Here is a 17,226-nt window from a genome sequence, read left to right on the forward strand (position 1 = left end):
GACGCTTGCGTCGGTGGTTGCGTAAATTTGACGTCAGGAGATTGGAATAAAAACATGTTGGAATAGTTTTACGGTATAGGGCGCCGTGACTTGTGCTGGACAGCGTAGGAGGGTAACACGTACCACGTCGAGCGGGTTGCGCAGGTTGGACACGTGCAGCAGCACGTGCCACCAGTTGCGGCGGCAGACGTCGTTGACGAGGTACTGAACCACGTCGTCCACCAGGGGCCCCGACACCAGCAGAGGGTAGAGGAAGAACACGCCCACCAGGAACGCGCCAGGCACTGTCAGCCTGCGCTCGAAAGCGCTCTGCTCAGCGTGAAATTCGCCTTTGGCTCTCGAGGCTTGGTACGCACAAGTATTCGCGAAAGTTGTATAAGGACGGCGTTTGCAGTTCATGGGTTTGCATTTCAAAAATGATTCACTACATTTTGTTCTTCGCTTGTTCTTAATTTATGACCATTTTGATTAAGATTTCACACGAGAACACCTATTTGCTATCATTTTTCATGATATACTAGGATTCAGCGTTTTCGGTTTTTATTTTCCCGAAGTTCTGGCGTACTTCTGTAGGTGTTTAATTTCACCGAAAAAAATGCCTTTTTTATCTGTGAATAGACTGTTTCTGGTGAAATTTGAGTTAACTTTTCCGGTGGGTAATTTTTCCCGCCGAGCTTGTTTTCTTTTTCTGCCACAATCCACTAATTTTGTTGGCGCTGGCACGTTGGGCATGACCGCAGATCTTGCTATTCAGCACTACAGTTGCATCTAATATCTCGAATAACAAAGTTTTCGAAAAGCCGTCTAGCAAGTACACACCGCCATGCAGGGATGTGCACTACGCAGGAAGTAAGAGTCCTTGTATTTGATATTCGAACGCAAATAGAGTGATACCTTATTACTAACATTATGTGGGCACTGAGCTACAACAAATAATACAGAGAAAAACATGACTAGGTAAATATGACCCCGCTCATAGGATCAGTAAGCTTGCCGAGTTCGTCCACCGCAGTGGCCGTAGCGCAAAGACTGCAAAGACCAGTAGGTCTCCCCATACCCATTTGTGTACTCTTCCCTTCTCCCGCTTGTCCCTTCGTCGCAGTGGCAGGCAGAAGGGACGCGAATCACACAAAAATAAGTACATACAGCTTTGGCGGGAAGCTGACGCGTGACCTGCACCTCTATAGACTCCTTGCATTGTACCGCTTGTAGACATGCAGCTGCGCGCCCCCAGTCATCATCTTATCTCTCCGGTATATTTGCTTTCACTGACCCTTTCCAGTTAACGCCGAAACCGCCCCCCCTCCCCCCCTCCCCCCCCCCCTTAAAATCTGCGCACTCTTGTTTTTTTTTTCCATTTATACCGAAAACACTGAACCACAGATATACCTTTAACTGGCTCTTCACTTTTTTCAACCTTTGCTCAGATTGCGTAGAAATAAGCCGGGCAAAAAAGACGACTGTCTGATGGATGTTTCAAGCGCCATTTTACGTGAAGTCCACTCTATGCACTACCCATCGCGATGGCTCGGTGGCTGCATCGCGCGCGCTGCTGAGCTCGAGGTCGAGGGTTCGATTGCCGGCCGCAGCGGCCAGATTCCCACGAGGGCAGAAGTGCCCGCGTACCGGGCTTTGGGTGCATGGTATGAATGAATGAATGAATGAATTTATTTCCATAAATATGCAAGTTTATGGAGGATATAAGGAAAAAAGTTACAAAAGAGCAACTTGACTAGTCCTTAATCCTTCTCGTGACAGCAGCAGCAGTAAACAAACACATGGCAAAAAAAAAGAGAGGGTAAGAAAAAAAAAACAGTAAACGTTCTCATACAAGTGTACATACAGCAGATAGCAATAGCAAAAATACATAACTCAATAAAAAGAAGCCTACTTATACAGACATTAAAGGCTAATAGGCACCAAAGTAATTTATTAACTTGTTTTTACTGCAAGAAAAGACATCAATACCATCGTTCATTAACTTATTTAATAAATGCGGTAAAGTATATGAGAGCTTTTGTTTCGCATAGTTGGTACGTGGGTATGTCACAAACCAATATTCCGGAAATCTTGTAGCATAATAGCTTCTATTTCGTGTCAAGTTGGCTATAGACCTGACGTGGTTAATGTTTTTCTGGCATTCCTTACCATATGTTAACGCTAAGCGAAAATTCAAGAGATCAGGAGCTTTAAGTATCTTTAAGTCTTTAAATAATGAATTAGTTGGAAAGTCAAATGGCACTTTGCACACAACACGAATGGCTCTTTTTTGTAGACGAAAGATACGATTAATGTTAGTGGCAGATGTTGTGCCCCAAACCAGGCAGCCGTAATTTAGGTGGCAAACAAATAAAGAGTTATAGAGCAGAAGTTTTACCTTCTGTGGAATCTGTTTAATAGTAAAAAGAAGACCTGAAACTTGAGAAAGCTTGTTTGTTAAAAAATTAGTATGACAGTTCCAAGACATGTCATGATCAAAGAAAACACCTAAGGTTTTAATGGAATTCACGAGCATGATTTTTGAAGAGCCAAGTTTAATGTCATCCTTCAGGAGACCATTCTTATTCTTGGCTTGAAACAAAATTGCTTTAGTTTTTTCTGTGTTGATTTTCAACCCGTTTTCGAGAGACCAAGTATATAATTTCTTAAGCACACAATTCGCAACTGTAAGCAGTGTTATAGCATTATTTGAGGAAAACAACGCGGTTGCATCATCAGCATATAAAATAAAGAACCTAAGCCGGTCAAAATTAATCTAGAGCCCTCCACTACGGCGTCTCCCATAACACACTGTGCCCCCCAGTTTCGCGGACATTGAACGCTACAATCTTTTAACACTAGGCGGTATGGACGCAACGCTGCCAATCACGTGCGTAAGATACGTCATTCATTCGAAGAGCTTACCCACCTAATGTATCTCATCACTGCTGTCACAGGAAGGAGAAACCAAATGGACTTCTTTCTTTTGACTTCGCTCAAGATGCCAAAAGCAACCAAGAATCCACTGAAAAGAGGTGAAAAAAGAAAGCGTACATTTTACGGTGTCCGGAAAAAACTCAGGACACTTTCGCACTCAGTATGTCTTGCGCTCACCATTTTTGTTGTGTGTTGTGCTTGCAGTTTTACAGAAGCGGAACATTTATCTCATGATACATAGCTGGGTAACGTCATAATGAAAGCTCAGTGATAGGTTTGACAATACTTATGCAACTAGATATACAGCGTTGAATTAGCGATATGACAGACAGCAACATCTACGCATCTCCATCTGTGGCACAGATGAAGTGTCATTTGAAATAATTTTCTTTCTCTGCTACACTGATACAAATAAGAAATAAGGCACAGCATTTTAACCTGCAGTGTAAATACGTATAAACACAAGTGCTGCAATTAGCGATGAGTATCGCGCAAAACACAAATGGTCCCACTGCTTTCTCACCTCATGATGAAGAATGTCTCGACTGAGAGCATTCCGTTAATGACGATCGTGAAACCGAATCCATCCATGACGTCTAGCGCTTTCATTCCCCGGACTGCAACAGACAGAAACTATCACTCAGGTTTATGCAGAGCTTCCCGCAACACTCTCGCGTCCCCAGAAAATTATCTATAAGCCCAACCTTACGATCACGCAACGGCGCACGTCAGCGCGTATCAGAAACAGCTATGCGGTCAAAGGACGCATAGGACGCAAAGCGGTTTTTTACAAGTGTTGCTGGAATCTCAAGTGTCCTTGTTTGCGGACGGCGAGGAAAACAGAGAAGCGAAGAAATGACGCCGCTTTTCACGTGCACACTCACACATGACGTGAGGGTCCATAATGGCATAGTTGTGGCACAACGTGACCCAGAGGTACGAGATGACCCGAATTCCGTGCAAGCAGCGCAGCCGATGAGCCTCCGTTTCCTTGCCGGGGAGAGCCAGCAGGGTGCTCGTGTTGCTGACGGCCGAGAAGGACAGCAGCAGTTGCAGGCAGAGGGCTGCACGACGCACGATCAGTGCATAAGCACGCGCTTTGTCCTTAGCCAGTGACAGCGCTTACACCAGAAGCCAATGCTCGTGGCTACAGTGCCACCTGCATTCTTTTTCTAAGTGCGGTGTGACCTGCAGTTTAAGTTAACAGTACAGATAAGCTAAACACATTCCTATTGAGCTCATAATTACCATAACATAAAATAACATAAGATAACATAACATAACACAACATAACATAACATAACGTACCACAACGTAACATAACGTAATATTTTCATTGAAACTTTGTGTAGTCAATAGTTACTCTTTTTGTATACCTTTTGAAAGAGAATCAGGCGGATTTCACGCAGAAGCTTTATCAATTTCGGTAAACAAGGTTACGGAAAACAGATGGGGTTAGTCGCCTATTACTGTTACTGGCCAACTACTGGCCAATTACTGGACGAACAAAAAAATCGGGCACCTCGGACCCCCGTATTCATCTCGCTCATGACCTATACGCAAACATTTTCTTAGGGACATGCAGAATAATATCACAAAGCTGAAGACCGAAAGGATTCCTGTGGGGAAGGTACACCGTCAGGTATTTATCTATGCATAATAATTATACAAGAAGCAGTAACAGCATTCGGAATGATCAAGCAGCGAGCGCTACGAGGGAACAAACACAAACGTAACTTGAGAGTACCTGCTCCAGCGAAGGATACATAGACGGCGGACCATTACGGATAGAGGCGCTGCTTCGAAAAGGGGCACTTCACTACCGAGGCTGCACAGACAAGACGCTGCGCTATGCTCAGACAACGAGAATAAACTATCCAGTAGTGTGTGGTCTCTTAAAGCTAAATTCAAATAACCAGATGTGTTTGCCTTCTGGAAATTCTCAGCATTTAATCAAGCTCACAGTGGCAGCACAGTGGTACTAATAACAATGCATGCGAGCTTAAGTTGACCGGGTTTCTATTAGAAGCCATTTGCTAATTACAAGTTCACCTTGCACGGCATATGGTTCATTAGGGCGCGCCATCGAGTATAAAAGAGTGTATGAAAACGACCACCAAGGTCATCACGCGCCGGAGATGACGCCATTTCCAGCCGGCTTCTTCAGCAAAACTCGATTCCGGTCCTTGCTGAACTTCATCCACAACACAAAGTTGCTCGTATACGCGTACGTTCTCTGAGTATTTTGCCTCAGAGCTTCCTTTCGAATAAAGAAAAATATATACGCCCGCTTTGGCCAAGCCGCACGCAGGCCAGTAGTCGAAGGTGAGCTTTGCTCAAATCCCAGGAAACGATGATCGAAGGACTTCGATACGAAAAAAATGTAATGGCGCGGTTTCATACGACCAGTGCGAGGTCGCGAAGGCGAAATGGAAAACTTTTCCTAAGTTTTTTTTTTTGCGAGTGAATAACGTAATTCACTTGTAATACAACATACGTTTTCTTGGCTAAAAGTACGAACAATGCTTTGTTTCATTGTAAGATTTGTTTAAGCGTGCTATTTCGTAAAAGAAAAGTCGACGTATTTCAGCGATTCTGCCGGCTATAAACTCCCGGCAGCAGCAGATTCTCACATTGGTCAGCGCCATCTTCCCGAGAGCGATTTCTTTGCGATGCAGACAATGCCCTCTCCGTTCGCTACATGTACTACCTCGCGCGTTCCCCGAAATACTTGCAGAGAGGCCATCACTCTCAGAGTCTGCGTGGTGCACAAAAGTACGGACAAGTTACCGAGCGTCAAAGCTGTGCGGAAGTGCGGTCGGCTGAAGATAAGCAGGTGATTAAAAATAAAGAAACAAGAAATCAATGCGGCAGCGTAGTAGTTAGCTCCCGCCAGGCTTTCAGCTGCACGTTGCCCATGAGGTCTTGGTTCGATCCCGCGGTGCTGAGAGAAGTTTTGTTTTCATTCGCCATAAGACGACAGTAAAAGTGAGGATGAGAACGTGGCCTGACGACTACGACAATGGCGTGACAAGACGGACATAGCAAACCCTATTTCCTTGCTTTCAACTGCTGTCCCACTAAAATGAAAACCAATTGAGGTCCCCCCCCCTCCCCCCCCCCTCCATACGTCCTGGGCTCTTATGTGTCTAATGACATTGTTACCACATGAATCAGCTGAAGATACCGGAAAGCTAAATAATTTCGATAAACGCACATTATGCAAAGTCACAGGACATTGAACGTAACAGGAAACAGTCATTGCTGTTTTAATGTTCAGGGCTATACTGTTTACTAATTCGCTCTCGGCGGCCTTGTACAATAGCTGCATGCTTCCTTGCAGCTTGATCTTTTCAATTGAACGTTTTTTTGTTATTACGGCGTGCACTCATTTTGGAAAGACTTTTGCCGCTACTGAAGGAGACGCTTTTGTCAAGGTGCAACAGATGACAAATATAGCAGTGACTGCTGTTTATATCTGAAGGTGACTGTGCGAACTACTACAAAACCTGTCCAATTTCATGTGACCTTTCTCTTACGTTTATGTATTTGAGCTATAGTCTACGAAATAAACAGTGACATCAAGAGAAAAAATTATGAATCAACCTTATCGAAATAGTTGGGTAAACATAAAATAATGAGAAGAGTTTATTAAGTTGTAGAAACAAATCAATCAAAAACATTGAATCAATATTACCCACTGAGCTGAGTGACTATCACAAATTGAAAAGGCTGCTAGACCACCACTTGCAATATCCAATACTAAGCTACGGGAGAGGGAAAAGAAGCTGAAAAGAAAGGACAAGGCGCAAAAAGAAATATAGGCGCAACGGAGCTTAAATCAAAATAAAATTTCGTAACCTTCATTTGAATTATCTAATTATGGAAGACGCAATAGCAAGTAATCAAAAGTTCAATGTAAACATTACCAGATACCAAAAGAAAGTAAGTGGAATTGCGAGTATTGAGCTCACGTTTCTCCAGGTCCTTCTTGGATCCTCCGTGAAGAAATATCAGCCATAATTCCAAGATAGTTGCTGACAGCAAGAGTAAACCGAGAACACTCAACACGCATCTGTAAATGGGAAGCGAGGACAGAAAATTGAGAAAAAGTGTCCCCGAAGACAAAACACAGTTCCCGTTTGGGCTCTCTGGAATGCTCTAGCCTATATCAGTGAAAATGCACATACTCCTCTCCAAGGATAAAGTTTACCACACGGCCTGTGCTTATCGGTTCGGCGGCGCACTACGCGATCGGTTTCCGACGTTCATGCCCCGCCGTGCTGCCTGCTGCTGCGAGACCACGTGAGCCGCAACGTCTGACGCTGTTTTGGGGTTCCACCGGTAGAGCACTCGCTCCTTAATTTGATCACGATGTGCACAACGCAACGAAAGGAATGTTTTCTCATCTTCCGTTAAACTTTATGTTTCTTGAGAAATCTTCTGAAAGCCGCTTAGAAAATGCACCAAGACCGTTTGACCATAATTCCTACAAACTGTCGCGTAACAACGACACTCGCTGTTCGGTTAGGCTACCCTATACCGGGTGCTCAAAATTAAACTTGATGGTTTTCTTAAAGTTAGGCACTGGGAGGCACGCGAAGACCACCTGTGCAATTAAGTTATGTGGCCAGAGGGACACAAAGTGAGATGATAATTACCCTGTCCATTGCCCAAATAAGTAAAATTGAGTAATTAACTTTTTATTGGCTGCAGTAAGTGTGTATGTTTGTATTCAAAAGTTAGAGGCAGTCGTGTTTCTACACAGTTTCACTTGGAAGAATTCTTCTAGTATGTCTGTGCTGCGACATATCTGACTCCAAATTTTAATTGTCGTTCGCATGATTACGCATGGAAGAGAGTGAGGATCGGCGCAAAGCTTCTTCCTGATGTAACGCGGCTGTTGCATGCGGCGTTTAGCATTGGCAAATATGACAACTGTTTCCCTTCCGATCGCGGCTGGCGAAATCAAGATATGACAGCGCAGTGTGCCGTGCAGTTGTGGCTCTTGATTTCAATAAAACTTACAGTACTTGGAAATCAGCAGTCATTTTATTTGCGTAGCCCAGGCAAGGACCATGCCCGCTCGTCCAGTCACCATTACGCACGCGCACTGCCCTCCGGCTTCTCCGGCATGGCAGCTGCCGCCACCGTTACACGCTGCGCGGTCGCGTGTTACGACAGCGGTTCCGGGTTCTTCGATCTTTTATTTCGGCAGCCGTGAGTGGAAGGGGAACAGTTATCATCTTTGCCAATGCCTCCGCCTTGTTGTCAGACTAAACGCAGCACGCAACAACCACGGTACATCAAGGAGGAGCTTTGCGCCGATCCTCACTCTCTTGCATGCGTAATCGTGCGAACGACAATTAAAATTTTGGAGTCGGATATCTCGGAGCAAAGACACGTTAGAAGAATTATTGCGAATGATACTCTGTAGAAACACGACTGCCTCTAACTTTTCAATACAAACATACCCACTTACTGCAGTAAAAAAAAAGTTAATTACTCAATTTTAGTTAATCGAGCTGCTGACAGCGATAACTATCATCTCACTTTGTGTCCCCCTGGCCCCATAACTTATTTGCACAGGTGGTCTTCACGTGCCTCCCAGGGCCTAAATTTAAGAAAACCATAAAGCTTAATTTTGAACACCCTGTATGCGTGCGTACGCGCGCGCAATGCAAGGTCAGCGTACCCATATATGCGGGCTAACTCGTGTATGGTGAAATGCTCGCATAAAATAAAAAATAAAATAAAGTAAACAGAATTAGTTGTTCTGACTAAATCAGACGGGTGGACAAGCGCCAGTTATTTTATGTCACACGCACGGTTTCGTACGTACACCGAATGTAGTTTTCCTGCTGAAAGGCGCATATTGCATATGTGGCAAACGACACTGTGCGTCAATGTGCCCCGAAAAAATTATGAGCTACACCGAAGGAGATGATTTCCTCTGACTTGGCACTACAGCTTCTTGGGGGTAAAGTTTCGTTTCCTATGACAGCTAACATCAGGTCTTCGCTCATAAAACAATTGTGAAAATAATAAATGAAAAATGGGTAGATTACCTACTTTCGACATCGAATGGATGTTGGGCCAAATTGGTGAAAAGGTTGTTAGGGAAGGCATAGGATTGGGTCGCTTAAAATTGTCGCTTAATAGTCGCTCTCGAGAGTGACCATCACAGAGGGCAGACGACGTCGGACTCACGCACAAAGGCACACATTCTACATCCTATTCACTTCTCGGAGCTATAAATAATGCCATATTCGATGAAGTGTTCGCAGAATGATTAAATAAAATTATGAATGGCAAGGTAACAGTTACATGCACACACACATACAAAAAAAAATCAGCACGATGTCGCTCGTAGATATGAGGTCTTTCTTCCCCAGCGGATCACTCTTCCGGCGAACTCATACATGCACGTTAGCGTCGCGAAACAAAGGTCCGTATGTGAAATAAGACACGACGCTTAAGGGTTCTGCGTGATACATGCTAGCACTCTCCGGCGGCTTGCGGCTTGTGGGCATGGTAAAGAGAAAGCAGCACATGTTTTTACCAACACTGCATAAACATATAAGCATAAACAGAAGGGTAAGGACTGCCAGCACCAGTACAGCGGCTAGTGAACACAATCCCTCAAAAGGAATGGACTGTGTTCACTGAATTCGATAATATTTCGTTCACGTCAGCTTGAAGACCCCGTAGGGCCTTCTAGCGTTATTCCTTTTAGCTTTCTCTCCCCCTCTCTTAACCTGTTACTTTCAGTTCTCCCCCTGAAAACTTCATGCAATTGCTTGAAACAGAGAAACGTACTTACATAATGGACAGCTGCAGGTTAGTGAATGTCACGGCCTTCTCAACAGCGCAGGCACTAACCTTCGTGTTTATCTTCAACGGCTTGGCAACTGCGCATAGAAAACGCAAACCCCTGCACTGCCTTACTGCTCAGCCAGAATTTAGGGAAGGCCGCGAGCAGCATGAGAACAACCGGCGTTTGAAAGCGTGCTTGCTTACACCGGTCCACCATGTACTTGAGGTCTTTGCCAGAACACTGCGATGGCAAGCAGACGCCGAGGCGCATTCCTCCCACCAACCAGTGGCTATAAAACTGTTTCAGGTTAGTCACATTCTGGAAGCGTTTCTGCGAAAAAAAAACAATGAGCAGTGATTTATTACCAAGAAAACGAAGGCTCAATTCTCATCCCAATTGTGTGCTCGTAGTGAGGCACTGAAATGGGAAATGTTGCACACTTTCATGTATGTTGGCGTATTGAAGATAAGGCCTTCTTAGCCGACTTCACACGAGTTTGGTCTGTCTGAGATCTGAGTATCTTATAATCACTTACAGAAAAAAACATCGGCCCTTTCACGCATCCTGAGCGTCGTAGCACGTCGCAAGATGTATCAAAGTATAGGTTGCAATAAGTCGAAAAGCGAGAGAGAAAGAAAGAGAGATAACTTTATTCAAAGTCCTTGCTGGGGTCAAGGGAGGTGGGGCCGGGAGACTAGCACCACCGGAGCCTCCCTTCCTCAGGCGGCGGCCAGACCTTGAGTCTTGGTGGCGTCATCGGCCAGCCGGACAACCCAGATTTGATCCTCCGGGCATTCATTGAGCAGCATGGCCTCCCACTGATCGGGTGTGGTGATTCAGAATGCAGGATTTGTGCTGTGTTTGATGGTGTGTGGTGCTCCGAGGCATGCCCAGATAACGTGGTTGAGATCTGCACGTGACGCGGGCATGTTTTGCAGCTCGGTGCGAAGGCATCGGGGTAGACGTGATGATACAGGGATGGTGTAAGAAAGGTGCGCGTCTGTGGTTGATTGATGCTTGTTGAGAGACTTGTCGGGAGGGTGGTATTTGAGGCGGGCTTTACGGCAGTACGTGAGGATCTCGCCATAGGTGATCATGCGCTCGCGCGCATGGCTCCGCCAGGTGGCTACGGCCTCGTGATCAAAAAGTGGGAATTAGTCGGAGAGTAGGTGAATCTAACGGTACGTGCGTAATAATCGCCAATATAGTCGAAAATTAACCACATTGCACTATACCCCTGAAAAGGGTGCACCGCCGTAGATATAGACATATTAAGGCAAAGCTACTGTACGGCACACTTTTGGGAAATGAGTCCGCTTGGACTAAGCAAGGCTCGCGCGAGGCAGTGATGTCTGGAAGGCTTCGGTGGTGCCCAGAAGAAGCGATAATTAGTCCCAAAGTAGGCAAAGCCAACGGTACGGGCGTAATTGGTCCGAACATAGTCGAAAACGAACCACATTGCACCATACACTGCACTAGCTCCATCCAAGATCGGTCCATTTGGTCTCTTGGTCAAACAGAGTAAGGCTCAAGCAGGTGTCGACGTTAAAGAAGACAAGGTGCGTGAAACAATATACGAATAAGATACAAAATGATTGACTAGTGGAGATGAAAAAGAGGCAGAATACAGAGATATAATCAACATTTATATACTGAATCGTTTTAACCACCACGTACGTCATTCTTTTCTTTTTTAGTGTCGACAGTTGGATGACCCTTTCTTTCTTTTGTACAAGAAAAACCCACAGGAGTATTTTAATATGGGTTTCTCATTTTTTTAATCCGTTCTTTGATGTACTTTCATTGCTTTTTTTTCTGATTAACTATTTTCATACATTGTTTGTACTTGGGTTAAGGTAAATGCGGTGCCTGTTATGTTGTTCATAATAACCCGTTCTAAGTTGTACGCAGTTTACCATTTTTTCTTCCTTTTCTCTGTAGGTACAGGGCTGGTCAAATGTTCCCAGGCCACAGCGTGTTCGACAACGTTCACTCTCAAGCAAGTTGCGGAGCTCCTGGAGTAATTTTGGCACTCAAAAGCTGTGGTTGGTGAGAAACAGTGACCCTTCCCGTCTTCACAAAAACCTTGTGGCTCTTATAATCGATACATGAGCCGCCACATGCACAGGAAGTCAACGTGTTCGCGTTGCAAGTGTTCCCGAAATATTCTCGAAACCTTTAGCATTGGAGCATTAATTTCGCTAAAGGCTAGGCCATGTGGTTGTGAATACTGAATTCTACGTAAAAGTAAGAACATATGTAAATAAACATGTACATAACGTTATATTCTTTCAACATAGCTCTGTTATCCAGGTTATCGTCTAACCACACATATAGAAGGCGTCAGACGCCATCTGTGCATATCTTTATTACAAGCTGCCTTCCAGTCAGGGCAACACGTACCTGCTCGTGCGTGAAACTTTGAAACTTTTACCCCCCCCCCCCCCCCCATAGATGGGTACCACGCTGCTAAGATCTTGTATAAGACCGTAGTATAAATAAATAAATAAATAAATAAATAAATAAATAAATAAATAAATAAATAAATAAATAAATAAACTCGTCTTTTTTTACTTCAAGCACAGCTTGACCGATTTAAAATGTACTATCTTAGATACTCTTTGGGTACCTTGTATCTGTATCATGATACGTCTAGCAAGAGGTGTATCAGTATCTGTATTTAGGATACGCGAAATAATGTATCGTGTATCTCAAGATACAAGATACTGGGGGCTATCGCAACATCACCATGCAAAACTCTAAACTTGGCTGAACTTCGCTTTTCAAGCTGATACTGCTGCCACTACGCCACCCAAATAAAACTAAAAGCAGCGACATTTTTTTATTGTTTCGCTAGGGACCTCCAGTGAAGTCAGGCGATGAGGTCTGCGCGACCCTATTGGTGGAGCAGAGTCACGTGGTGGTGCTCGTGCCGTCTCGACAAAAACAAGCGCGCGAACGTTTGCGCGCAGTGTCTTTCTTGATTTTTTTTGTTTTTAGTTTCGTCGGTGCCATGAAAATTGCTCGTAGCCACCGTTCTGTGCTGCGTATGCCAATACGTGCGGCGTCTTTCGCGCAAATTCTGATGCCGCTATAGTGTCGTTATCGAAGTTTCTCGTGCGTGGTGCTTTGTTGCGAAGTCTGAAGAACGCAATGGGGCTGCCTTGCGTCTATAGTGGCTTTAAAAAAATGTTGAAAATATTATACACATGAAAATAAATATTATACTTTGAGCAACAAAGACAAAAATTTTGAGATAGTAACAGACATTTCATTGATATGAAACAAAGTTGGTCAGAGTTAAGATATTTCCAAGCAAACATTTTTTGTGCGTATGCGTATGCTGTTACATTATAGTATAGATCTATAATAAGAAATTTGTGAATGTATCGAAGTATCTTAAGATACAAATGGAAAGTATCGTATCGGATAATATAATTGCGGAAGTATCTTGTATTTGTATCTCAAATACTTGTTGCCCGAGTATCTTGTGTAGTATCAGGATACAATTGCCAAATATCTTTGCCCAACCCTAGTTCAGACATCGCCAAAATCTGTCGGCGTCGCTGTAAGCCATCCCACCAATTTGGAGTCTTCGCCACTGGTATTTCGCTTTAAAATAATTTTCTGGTGCTTAAATTAGGCGCCTTCGGTATAGGTAATTTATATGCTATTTAAGAAGTATGTGTACATACTCTACCCTATAAACTTGGCATTGTATCCGTTTTAAGAGCCCTCTGTTTTATGTTTATATATATAGTACGCCATAACTAACGCTCCCGAGCTGCCCAGTGTCAGCTATTGCTAAATCGCTCTTGCCAACATGCAGGTAGACCGACTTTTGTTTTTCGTAAGCATTACGTACTTTTGTCTTTGGTTGACCCGTACGCGCTTGTTACGATGCCTAGCTAGCAAGCAGCACCCCATTCCTTACCAACTCCATGCGTTTCCTTTACTTGCGCATCAAGGTCACCTTTGCTTAACATGGAACGGCACTGAAGCCCCCAGTGGTGTTATCGCCCCAAGCCGATGCGTCGGCACGCGCGCAGCCCGCACTGAGGCGCATGGTTTACCCTGACGGGCAGCGGGTACTGGTCGAGGGACCGCAGCAGCACGTTCAGCCACTGGTCGTTCAGCTCGGGCTTAACGTACAGCGTGCAGTACTGGCCCCGGAAGGCGGTCGACTGGTCGTCAGCGCCCGGCACCGCGATGGACAGGCATTCGTCGTACGACCCCAAGGCGCCACTCGAACCTTCCAGCAAACCGGCCGGCGGCCGACCCATGGAGTCCAGAACTGCGATCCACAAATCGTTCGGGAAAGAATTAGCACGTGTAAAGTGTACGCGCGAACCGCAGTCGCGCTCCACTTCGTTTCTCTCTCTCTCGTTCCTGCTATCTTTGCTAACCATTTCACGGCCATTCCTTTCAGTGGCGTCGCAAAAGAGCAGGTAATTTAGGCATTCACCGCCCCTCTGCCCCTCACCGCCATTTCGGCTCTTTCAAGCACATTCGATGCACTCGGTTTCTTTGGATCATACACAGCTGAGCATCACTTCTCTGAATTCATTACTCGCTCTCTAACATGCACAATGCAATGCCAATTATAACATCTAATTATCTAATTAGCGCATATCAGGTAAAAAAATGGCCACAAGGAGCTTTAACGTAACTACTGTTCTAAAAGAGCCAGAATACGAAACGACTACGAGCCCGAACATTCCCGAAATATTTAGTGTTGGAGCTTTAATTTCACTGAAGGCTAGGCTATATGCTTGCGAGTACTGAATTCTACGTAAAAGGAAGAAAATATGTAATTAAACATAGACATAACATTCAATTGTTTCCTCATAGCTACATCTCGTTCTGTTATCGTCCAACCACACGTATAACAGGCGTCAGGTGCCATCTGTGTACATCTTTATTACAAGCTGCCCTCCACTCAGGGCAACGCCTGCTCTTGCCTGAAAACGCCTTTCTCTCGGTACTCGTTCTGATGCTTCCCATTACATGAATACGCCTCAGTAGTGTGATTCAAATACAAAATACAAATGACAAGATTCATAAGGCATACTAATTGAGCGTGTACAGAAAAAGTACACGAGCATATATAGACATCGTTTTCCGACCTTGCGCACCAACAACTCTTCAAGTTTGAATAATTATCCTACTTTTCCGCCATTTAGCTGCCGACGTCCTCGTTTTTTTACAAAGTTACACATCAAATGATTACATGTTACACCAGTGAGAGGATCCTTACATGTTCGTGACTCTTTCATCATGCAGTCGCCTCTTCACAGAATAGAGACGTTGACATCTTTCACAACGTGCTGTCCTTTTTCTGTTCCGAGTATGGCACTTTCATATGAGCATTCTTTCTAGCTGCAATCCTCTACTGTCTTCTTTTACTAGATACGTGCACACGGGCACGTGGAACTGCGCATGCTTGCGAACAGGCAGCTTGTCCCAATAGGTATGTGCAAATGGGCACATGCATGGTATGGGTATGTTCTCGAATAAACAACTTGGGCCACTTGGTATGTGCAAATGGGCACGTGGCACTGGGTATATTTACGAATAGACAACTTGGGCCACATGGCATATGCAAATTGGCGCATGGCACTGGGTACGTTTCCGAATATACAACCCGGGTCACTGAGTATGTGCAACTTGGTATGTGCCACTGGGTAAGTGCCCGAATTTACAAGTAGAACAAAAGGCAAGAAGTTAAGCCCGCAGCAACAGCAGAGTGCAGAGAAAGAATTGAACAAAATTGGACTAAAGCGTGCACTGAGCGAGGAGAGTTCAGCTACAGAGATGATGTGGAGATGATATCGACAACAAAAATTGAAGTCGGTTACAGAGAAGTAATGAAGTGCTCAAAAGAAGTAGCCGAATGTGAAGACAAAGGTTAAATGAACAAATGCAATTAAAGGAAAAAAAAACAACTCATTGAGCGAGATGCACTGACCTACATAGAAAGGAAGAAGTGAAGACATTTCAGTAAACAGAAGAGAAAGCTTAGCTTATCACCGATTCCCTACATATGCGTGGGATCCGTCAATAATAATAATAATAATAATAATAATAATAATAATAATAATAATAATAATAATAATAATAATAATAATAATAATAATAATAATAATAATAATAATAATAATAATAATAATAATAATAATAATAATAATAATAATAATAATAAATTCCTTTATTATTATTATTATTATTATTATTATTATTATTATTATTATTATTATTATTATTATTATTATTATTATTATTATTATTCAGCCTATTTTATGCCCACTGCAGGACGGAGGCCTCTCCTTGCGATCTCCAATTACCCCTGTCCTGCGTCAACCGATTCCAACTGCGAATTTCCTAATTTCATCGCCCAACCTAACCTTCTGCCGTCCTCGACTGCGCTTCTTTACTTTTGCCACCCATTCTGTAACCTTAATGGTCCACCGGTTATCTAACCTATGACCTGCCCAGCTCCATTTTTTTCACTTAATGTCAATGAACATATCGGCTATCTCCGTTTGCGCTCTTATCCACACCGCTACCTTTCTGTCTCTTAACTTTACCCCTAACATTCTTCGTTCTATCGCTCTTTGCGCAGTCATTAACTTGTTTTCGAGCTTCTTTCTTTGAGAGTCGCCAATTTTCTGCCCATATGTTAGCTCCGGTAAAATGCACTGACTGTACACCTTCCTTTTCAATGATAATGGTAAGCTTCCAATCAGGATCTGACAATGTCTGCCGTATGCGCTCCAACCCATTTTTATTGTTCTATGAAATTCCTTCTCATAACCAGGGTCCCCTGTGAGTAATTGACCTAGTTAAACGTACTTCTTCACAGACTCTAGAGGCTGACTGGCGATCCGGAATTCTTGTTCCCTTGCTCGGTTATTCATCATTATCTTTGTCTTCTGCATATTAATTTTCAGCCCCACTATTATACTCTCTGTGTTAAGGTCCTCAATCATTTGTTGTAACTCGTCTGCAGTGTTGCTGAATAGGACAATGTCATCTGCAAACTGAAGGTCGTAGAGATATTCTCCGTTGATCCTCACTCCTAAGCCTTCCTAGTTTAATAGCTTCAATACTTCTTCCAAGTACGCATTGGAGAGATTGTGTCTCTTTGTCTGACCCCTTTCTTTATAGGTATCTTCCTACTTTCCTTGTGGAGAATTAAAGTAGCTGTGGAATATCTGCAGATATTTTCCAAGATATTTACGTAGGCAGTCTGTACTCCTTGATTACGTTATGCCTCTATGACTGCTGGTATCTCTACTGAATCAAATGCCGTTTTGTAATCTATGAAAGCCATATAAAGAGGCTGATTGTATTCTGCGGATTTCTCGATTACCTGACTGATGACTTCGATGTGATCCATTGTAGGGTATCCCTCCCTGAAACCTGCTTGTTTCCTTCATTGATAAAGTTCAGTGCTGCCCTTATTCTATTGGAGATTATTTTGGTGAATATTA

General features: G+C 43.8%; 1 protein-coding gene across 1 annotated transcript in view; it reads right to left on the minus strand.

Moving 5' to 3' along the window:
• LOC139060215 (nose resistant to fluoxetine protein 6-like) overlaps positions 1-17,226 on the minus strand; it is a 62,097-nt gene that overhangs the window by 15,379 nt on the left and 29,492 nt on the right. Inside the window, exons 2-9 of the mRNA XM_070539251.1 lie at positions 13,807-14,027; positions 9,937-10,063; positions 9,740-9,827; positions 6,891-6,991; positions 3,801-3,980; positions 3,440-3,533; positions 2,909-3,004; positions 124-292 (exon numbers count right to left, since the gene is read on the minus strand). Coding sequence (XP_070395352.1) covers positions 124-292; positions 2,909-3,004; positions 3,440-3,533; positions 3,801-3,980; positions 6,891-6,991; positions 9,740-9,827; positions 9,937-10,063; positions 13,807-14,027 — 1,076 coding nt within the window. The remainder of the gene's footprint in view (positions 1-123; positions 293-2,908; positions 3,005-3,439; positions 3,534-3,800; positions 3,981-6,890; positions 6,992-9,739; positions 9,828-9,936; positions 10,064-13,806; positions 14,028-17,226) is intronic.

This window comes from Dermacentor albipictus, chromosome 1 (assembly GCF_038994185.2).
Source record: "Dermacentor albipictus isolate Rhodes 1998 colony chromosome 1, USDA_Dalb.pri_finalv2, whole genome shotgun sequence".
Lineage (NCBI taxonomy): Eukaryota > Metazoa > Arthropoda > Arachnida > Ixodida > Ixodidae > Dermacentor > Dermacentor albipictus.